The 9,274-nt window shown below is 37.5% G+C and overlaps 1 protein-coding gene across 1 annotated transcript; it reads left to right on the plus strand.

Annotated features, from left to right (window-relative positions):
- Positions 1-1,359: 1,359 nt before the first annotated feature.
- Positions 1,360-8,457, plus strand: Yod1 (YOD1 deubiquitinase). The gene is made up of 2 exons (XM_076832327.1): positions 1,360-1,702; positions 2,804-8,457. Exons 1-2 carry the CDS (start codon positions 1,360-1,362, stop codon positions 3,505-3,507), a joined length of 1,047 nt encoding a protein of 348 aa, XP_076688442.1. The 3' UTR covers positions 3,508-8,457.
- Positions 8,458-9,274: the final 817 nt, after the last annotated feature.

The raw sequence follows: 9,274 nt of genomic DNA on the forward strand, positions 1-9,274 counted from the left end.
ACCCTATATCATCTGCGATGGTAAGTAATCTTGAAGAACAAAGGAGAAAACTGCACTAGCAAAAAACTGGAGAGGGCAGCTAGGGATATAGCTCAGAGGTAGAGCGCTTGCCTAGCATGCTCAAAGCCCTGGGTGCCATCCCCAGAACTGCAGAAAAAGGAAACTGAGTCGTGAAAGATATGAAAAGACGCAAAGATTTCATGAAATTTATTCACAGATGGAAGCTTTTAATGGAGTTTGCACATTCCAAGTGAACTACACTTTGATAGTTTCCCCAGTGGCCCTTTTGATATTTAATTTTATCTATAAATCCCCTCTTAAAAGGGTGGGACTTTTGCTGTGGATTCAGGATGGAAAAAGAACAATGATTTCTTGAAAAATGGATACATTCAGGATCTTATTTATTTCTCCTTTGCAGAGAATTATTCATCATTCAAAACAGATCAGCCATGTAGTTACAGACTCTTTGAGGTGTTTTACAACTCTCAGCGTGTTATTGTTGCCCTACAAACTGTCTTTATCCATCCAGAGAGTAGTTATTGAACACTTTATATTTTCAAGGCATAGTCTTAGGTTCCAGACACACAAGGTTGAAAATGGCCATATAACTAGCATTACCACGTTGCTATGAAATTCCCCGGTTATGTTTCTTATGCCTTCTCTTCTCTCTGGACTACAGTAAGTACTTATACTGAAGGCAGGAATGAAGTCTTCATATTTGTACACCCAGGAATTGAACTGGAATTCGGATGACAAGCCTTAGTCTTCTGCATTCCTCCTTATACTGCCACTACCTGAATGAGGCAATCGCCCTAGGCTCAGATGCTGACCTCATACTGCGCTTTCTGAGGTGGCAAATAGACGTTTTCAAGTTTCAGTCCCACGGAGGTGGAAAGGCCACTGGTCCAGCCCCCTTAACCCCAATGAGTCAATGTTTGGTGCAGCCACGAGTCTAGTCACGAGTCTCATTATTTTTGACAGAGCCTTTGACTCACTGACCAATCTTGGCATTCTTTTGCGTTCTTATCATTCTGATTCTCCTGGTGTAGTTTGAGAGTCCCGATTTAATAATTTCCGACCTGGGTGCAAGGTTACATTCCACTCTACTGGATTCAGGAACTCCTTCCCCCGCCCTCTTCGCTTGAGCATATATGCTACCGACGCGGGCGGCAACTCACTCTCTGTACAGGTAGCAAGAACAGCTGTACTTTAGGAATACCGACAAATTTATCCTTCGGCTCCTGAGGGTGGGCGGAGAAATTAGTTATCGCTTTAAGAGAGTTAGCTCTTTAATAGGAGTACTGAGGCAGAGGCCGAACCAAAGTGTCGCGAGAACTGTAACACCGGCAACATCTCGCGATGTTTGGCCCCTCAAAAGGTGGCCATTTTGGAGTCCACTCCGCGGCTGGTTGCCCCGGCGGCGTCTCCCAACCGGCTGGCGGGACCAAAGCTGGCCCTGCGGGTGTCTGGCCTGTGGGCGGCCGCGCCGACACAATGTGGCGGCTCCGCTGCAAGGCCAAGGATGGCACCCATGTTTTGCAGGGACTGTCCAGCCGAACCCGGTTGCGAGAACTCCAGGGCCAAATTGCCGCCATCACCGGGATCGCTCCCGGCGATCAGCGAATCCTTGTCGGATACCCGCCCGAATGCCTGGATCTCAGCAACGGGGATACCACTTTGGGGGACTTGCCCATCCAGTCAGGTAAGGGAATCGGGGAAGGGGCCTGGGGAAGTCCTGGAAGGACGTTGAGGGGAGAAATGAGAACCAGCAAGGCTAGGCAGCAGTGGGTCAGCTGGGGGCTTTGAGGCCAGGGGAGAGGCTAGATCAAAGAAGCGAGAACTTGACAGAGGCAGGGCAAGTGTCTAGCAACTCCTTTGTTTACACACGCTTGAGAGAAAAGCCGAAAGCCTAAGAGTCCCTCTTCCCCAACCTGCTTTCAGATCAACCTGGAAACAAACTCGTTCATTTTATTTTCTTTGCATTCACAAAATTATAAAAATATAGGACCTATTTTCTTTGCCTAGTGCGTTTCCCCCCTCCACCCCCAATATCTGAATATTGCATCATACTTTATTTCCTTTCCTTTTCTTCTTGCAGTCCCCTTCTTATATAGTTCGACAGATATATTACTCATTTTCGAATTAACTTTTTAAAATATTCACTAAAAGCCCTTTCAAGTTCTAACCAACAGCAGTTAATTTTTGCTCAGTATTAAAACTTGAACATCAACATTGACAATTAAAAGCTTTCCGTCGTTCTGTCAAGAACTCTGTAAACACTAAATAGGGTAGATATGTTAAGTTTCAGAAGGAGGAGAACCCCCTAGTGGCCTAGTCTATGGTGAACATTTTCTGGAATGTTTGTGCTTTTAAATGCAGACAGCAAGTAAGAAAAGTTTGTTTTCAAAATGTATCTTTTTAAATATATGTAAAGGGATATACTCCAAGCCAATTCACTAAATTGGGATGCAATCTGAAGTGTTTTGTTTTCTTTTGTTTTTATCTTTATAAAGAGTCAGTGAACAAATGTTTATAAAGTTGTATTCTTCTTTGGGGGTAGGTACTGTGGATTGAATTCGGGAGCACTCAACCACTGAGCCACATCCCCAGCCCTATTTTGTATTTTTTAATTTTAGAGACAGGGTCTCACTGAGTTGCTCAGTGCCTGACTGTTGCTGAGGCTGGCTTTGAATTCCCAGTCTTCCTGCCTCAGCCTCCCTCCACTATATGCTTTAACTCCTGTTTGTAATTTAATTTCGTCTCTAATTTCACCGCAGTTCTGGATTTGTTTTATTTTTAACAGGCGACATGCTGATCGTTGAAGAAGACCAAACCAGACCCCAAACTTCACCTTCATATACAAAACATGGTGCTCCTAGTTATGTCAGGGAAACTTTGCCTGTGCTTACCAGAACTGTGGTCCCAGCCGACAACTCTTGCCTCTTTACCAGTGTGTACTATGTTGTTGAAGGTGGAGTCTTGAATCCAGCTTGTGCCCCTGAGATGAGACGTCTTATAGCACAAATTGTAGCAAGTGATCCAGACTTATATAGTGAGGCAATACTGGGAAAAACAAATCAAGAGTACTGTGACTGGATCAAAAGGGATGATACTTGGGGGGGAGCAATTGAGATATCAATTTTGTCTAAGTTTTATCAATGTGAAATATGTGTAGTAGATACACAAACAGTAAGAATTGATCGTTTTGGAGAAGATGCAGGATATACCAAAAGGGTTCTACTGATCTATGATGGCATCCACTATGATCCGCTTCAGCGTAACTTCCCTGATCCAGATACCCCTCCTTTGACCATTTTCTCCTCTAATGATGATATTGTTCTTGTACAAGCACTGGAACTAGCAGATGAAGCTAGAAGAATGAGACAATTTACTGATGTAAACCGCTTCACCCTGAGATGTATGGTGTGTCAGAAAGGATTAACTGGACAAGCAGAAGCAAGGGACCATGCCAAGGAGACAGGCCATACCAACTTTGGAGAAGTGTGATCTATGCATAATGAGGGTTGAAGCCTACTACCTCACGATCCAGAAAGCTCTGGGTTTTCTAATAAGCTATTCTTAACCCTGAAGAACAAAGGACACAATGCTTGAACCATCCTTTTAACTTAAACCACTAAGACACTGAAATTCCTTGTTAAGATTAAAATTAGTGTGCAAGTTTACAGATGTGTGTCTACAGTGGTGATACATGCCCTCTTTCTGCTGGGGTGACAGAATAGGTGGTCCTCAGCCACTTGCTGACACTAACCTGAAGATTGGATTTTAGTATTACAAACTAGCATCCAGGAGCTTTAACTTGTAGAAGAAAACATCATATTTGGGGTAATGTGGAAGGCCTCATGTTAAGGCCACTGGACATGAACCACAGTGTCTCCAGTAATTGCTTCCTTTTAAAACTGAGTTAATAGTTTCTAAATTAAGAATTCATCAATTGAAGATACTCACAATTGTCAAAACTAATTTTATACTGCAGTTTGTTAGACTTTGTAAGTGTGTACTTAACCACTTATAAGTACATAGCAAGCAATTTTTGCAGGGATAAGTCTATTCCTTGAGAATGTTATCTAAACAGGAATTGATTGGGTCCTGTTTAAGATTTCTAGTGTATAAAAGTAGAATGTATGAGGGAAAAGGTGCCTGAAGCAGCTTATTGAAGCTTTAAAAGACCATTGGCCTCATGTTTTAATGCAATTTATGTATTAGTGTTTGTCACATTGGACAAAATTTTAAAATTAAGCAGGGTATGCTATTTAAGTTAAAGTTCCTTAAAATTTGAGTGCTCAATTTTTGCTTTTTTTTTTTAAAAAAAAAAAAAACATACACGTTTGCCTGAAGGGCTTTAATTTCCTCAGCTTTTTTGTTAAGAGCACTTCCTCCAAGAAAAAGTCTTCATCTAAAGTGATAATGCTATGCCTTGGTTTGGTTTTTATAAGATCTTTTGCATACCTACCTAGTGTTTTTGTTCTGCCAGTATCCCTCCACTAATGCTCTTTAGAATATTCCATGTTACAAATTAGTACTTGGCTTATCTTTTCATATTTTGACTTTTGAACAGTTTTAAAGTAATTGGTGTAATACTATTGAATGAATTTGTTTCACTTCCAAAATATGAAAGTTTTTAAATCCTTGCCTTATTCAGCTTTCTGAATTCTGCTTCTTCCTAATATCAGATGTGTAGCCATTTGCTTGGTGGACTAATCCTCAAGGCACACCCTTTAAAACGTAGCTTCACCACAAGATCTTCCAGATAAAGTTTCCTACCTCTTAATTCTTATGAAGATCAGGGAATGCTAAATTATAATTTGTTATGTATTTTACACAATGTAAAGAGGCCTAATATTGTGATGTTTTGTTATCTTGTTTTCATTATTTATTATCTCACATAGAGAACCAGTAGATACTTTAAAGCACTTATAACTCCACATATCTTCTTGGCAAATGTTTTAAACTTGAGATTATCTGTAGCGCTTTTACTTAGTGACAGTGGCCATGTAAAATAAAGGAACATAAAGGTGAATGATTTAGGAGGACAGTTCCTTGAAGGAACAATTCACAAAGTGTGCTTTAAATCATCAGATGACATTTCCTGAGTACCTTTTGTGTGCACTGCTGTTTTAGGCATTATAAGTTATTATGATCAGTGTAAGGTTGAAAGTGTTTCATTTTCTTTTTTTACTGAGCCTTAAAAAATAATGCTCCTGAGCTTATGATACATAATGTTCGGCAATCATCATATGAACAAATGAATATGATATGAAAATCTCTTCATACCTATCTGTCATTGGGTCTAGATGGTTTTTGTAGCTCCTTTATTTCCCCCAGAAAATATTAAATTGAAAACTATAAATTAAGATTATACTACTGGGTAGCATCCATCAAATTGAGCATTATTCATAACATTTGCCTTCCTTTCTGTGCCACTTCAGGAGCCAAATTTGACCTTTGCTACTGAAATTTTAGATTTAGAAGTTTATTTGTGTGGCAAATATTGAGTAATTTATAATGTGCCTGGCATGTTTTGATGTTTCCCAGCATGCATTATTGTCACTTTAAAATTGAGTATATGTTATCTACAGTGGGTTAATTTAAAACATGGAAGACATAGAACACTCATTTTAAAATTAAGCCCCTTCATTATAATTGTTATTTACATATTGTCAGGTATTTATTTGGGGGGTCTTATTCTATTTTATCTTTTACCTAGATTGTCCATTGACCAGGTAGACATTGATATTCAAATTGCTTTCAGAATTCACTTTTTAAGTTAATATTTGCTGAAATTCAGCACTAATACTTTAGTTCTCTGATCATGGAAAAATTTAAGATGAGACACTATTTGCTGACAATAATTAAGAATTAAAAACTTAAACTGTGTATTCTAAACTGAAGCCTGAAAGCCTCACAGAATTTAAAGGGTTTTTTCCTCCTACTGCATTTAGTAAACTTTTTTTTCTTGTGTGTGTGTGTGTGGTGCTGGGGATTGAACCCATGGCCTTGTGCATGTGAGGCAAGTACTCTACCAACTGAGCTATATCCCAGCCCTTATCTTGAGAATTTTGAAAGCTCTATGGATTTAGTACTTACAGCAGTATTAAAAGAAACTGTGTCCCAAGTTTGCACTGGAGGAGCAGAATGAAATCTTTCTTCCTATTCAGTTTTTGCCTGTCATACAAGATTTTTTTTTTTTAATTAAAATGAGAATCATTCTGCCACAGTTAGTGGCAGAATGAATAGACTGCTTTCCCAACCTATTGCCTGTTCTTTCTTACTCTTCTGATTAAAGATCAGGTATAGTACTATGAAGATTGACTCATAGAGTGACTTCAGAAGTTGAAATTAATATCCACGAGCATTTTGTTTTAGTCATATGAAGACATTGGTATGTTACATGTTTTGCTAATTATTATTTCCCATGAATGAGAAATGGGAGAAATGGACATAGTCAAGTGGTACCCTTGAAGCTTTGTCTGCTGGTCAGCTTGAACCTGTTACAAGCTATAAAGTCATTCCATTGTTTCAAGAAGTTCAAGTCCCAGCAAAATCATTATCAGGAATTTATTTATTTATTTATGCCCCTAAGTGCCCACACCTAACTTTTTAGGTTATTTCTTCTGTCCTGTGTAGAGATTAAAACAAGGGTGTTTCAATGTATCCTGGCTAATCATAGTTTTTTTTTTAATCTTTTTGAAAAAATTACAGTGGGGGAGTATGTACAATTAAGCAACAGAGTGATTTTTTTTCTTTTGAAAAATCAGGTGGCCTTCTTAAACTTGCGTATATTTAAGAGTTATGTTCTTTCATGTGTTGAGACACATTTATTGTTTGCAGCACTTTAAAAAATGAAATAAAAGTTTACATGTTAGCTCTATAGGGATCTTGTTGAGGACGTTAAAATTTCTGAGCTGCTAACCATCAGCTCTTCATAATCAACTATTGCTGTAAATGTTTAGTGTATCAAGTGGTAAACATTCTGGTGTTTTGATAACAGTAGAACCCAATTTCAGTAACTATTAGGAGCATGATCTGTGCCCTAGCATTAAATATGTTATTGCTATGAAGTGATTATGATTTATTATTTGTTATGCAGTGCAGTATTGAAATTTGTCCTTGTAGCACAAAGATGACTAACAATTTCTGAAAGATGTAGATTCTTAAAGCTCTTTGTTTCTAAGTAAACTTATTTTAAGGAAGCTGATTTTTAAGTCAGAAGCCTTAAAAATGTCACATAGAGCCAACATCATTTAGCCATATTTCATCCGACATGAAAAGAAACTTCCCTGATTTGGGGGAAATGTTTTATCTTCTCCGAACGCTAGCTAGCACTTTGTTATAGTGCTTTGAATATTTGACTTGGAAAAAGATATTACATTGATACTGAATTGTGAGGTGCTGACTTGATTCTTGATTCACATGCATTTAATGGAGGTTGATAACCTGTGGTATTTTAGAGTGAAAGGAGAAAAAGGGGTAGGAGAATAAAGTCCCACTAAAAAGGAAGAGATTGTCAGATGAATGCATTACTTGTCATAAATTATATGAGTTTCAGAAAAATTTCCAAGCAATGCCTTTGTGTTGCCCCAATCCTTTTCCTCCATTTTTTTTTTTGGCATAGAATGTAGCAAGGACATAGATGAAAAGGAGTGTTATTAAAGTATAAGACCATGAATATATGAATTTTGCTGATTCCCTTTTATACTTTTGTTTTCTAAAATAGTAACCTACATGTAGGAGGAGTTTAGTGATAGTGAAGAGACATGATTTGGTTAAGTTAAAGATAAGCAGAAAGGTTAACATCAGAAAGACTTAGAATTAAGATTCTGTGAGTCTGACTTTATGTCTGGTGTAGAATATGTAGTTAATTATAATCCATAAATTAAGTAAAGGACCAGGGGACCTAATTCATGTCAATTTTCCAGTTCACGTTGGTGCCATCCAGGACTCAAGCTGTTTACAGGAAATATACTCAGCAAAGTTATATTTTCCTTTAAGATTTTTGAACTTAGCTTAAACTGCAGAATAAGTATGTATAGTTTGTTCAAAGGAATAAAGAATAACAATAGTTCTGCAATTCCTGCATTAATACAGTAAAGGCAGATGTTCCTAAAGCAAGAAGAAAACCACAAGGCTGTCAAACTTAAAGCTTTAGAATATGGCTTGAAAAAGTAGTAGAGAAAGGCAAAACAAAACAAATCTGTTTTTCTTAACATAAGATATTTTTTTCCTATGAAGAATAATGAACAGTGTTGTTTTCAAAATCTTACTTTGTCTATTTGCCAGCTTTTTTTTTTTTTTTTCTTTTTCAAAGTTAATGCACTGCTGCTACCTGGAAGATACCTAATTTCATTTTGTAAAATTCATGTGAATTTGCCATTGTTATTAAGATGCATTGATTTTATTTATGAGGTGTATGACTTTAAATATATAAATGCTGTATGAAGTGACTTGTTTTAAAAGAATAAATGAATGAAAACCTTGTTGTTTGAGCATATTTTGGGATCAGGGTGGAAAGCCAATGGACAGCCACGACACTCAAGTTAGATATTATCAAACAGACAACTGCTTTGGTTATAATTTAGGTGGACTCAACAGGAGAATGTGTTTCTCCTTTTTAACACCAGAGAATATTTGAAATTAACCTTAACTATTTTTTTCCCTTAAATCTGCTCCCCAAAGCTCAAATTCAGTATCATTTCTGTCAAGTTGGAAGACTGAATGCTCCTGTTCATTTTTTTTTTTTTTTTTTTTTCATTTATTAGGTACTAGGAATTGAACCTAGGGGGTTTTACCACTGAGCTATATACCCAGCCCTTTTAAATTTTGAGACAGGGCCCTGCGAAGTTGCCAAGGCTGGCCTCAAACTTGGCGATCCTCCTCCTTCAGCCTCCCTCAAATGCTGGGATTACAGGTGTGCACCACTGTGCCTAGGGTTGCTGTTCATTGATAATAGACAAATCTGTATTAATTTACATCTGTTTGAAAATGGAAATATTTCTGAAAGAACTTATTTTGTCTTTGATGTCAACATTTAAATACTTTTTTGAAACAATACTAGGGTTATTAGAATTGATCAGAATTTAGGCCCTCTAAATTGAACCTATTTAACTCTCATTGCAATAAGTTTTTAAAAGTAAGGAAGTAGAACCATAATAATGCAATCTAATCTGTACCAGGACAAAAATACATCCTGGGCTCAGTATAAATTGAACATAAGTAAGCCAATCCACATTAAAGGTTTATATGTAGTCTTGGCTCT

This window comes from Callospermophilus lateralis, chromosome 13 (assembly GCF_048772815.1).
Source record: "Callospermophilus lateralis isolate mCalLat2 chromosome 13, mCalLat2.hap1, whole genome shotgun sequence".
NCBI classification, from domain to species: Eukaryota; Metazoa; Chordata; class Mammalia; order Rodentia; family Sciuridae; genus Callospermophilus; species Callospermophilus lateralis.

What these genes read in the sequence shown, in the direction of transcription:
- Yod1 (XM_076832327.1), top strand. Translation starts at nt 1,360, where the DNA reads ATGTTTGGCCCCTCAAAAGGTGGCCATTTTGGAGTCCACTCCGCGGCT. An exon ending in GGACTTGCCCATCCAGTCAG is followed by an intron (nt 1,703 to 2,803) that starts GTAAGGGAATCG and finishes TATTTTTAACAG; the next exon opens with GCGACATGCTGATCGTTGAA.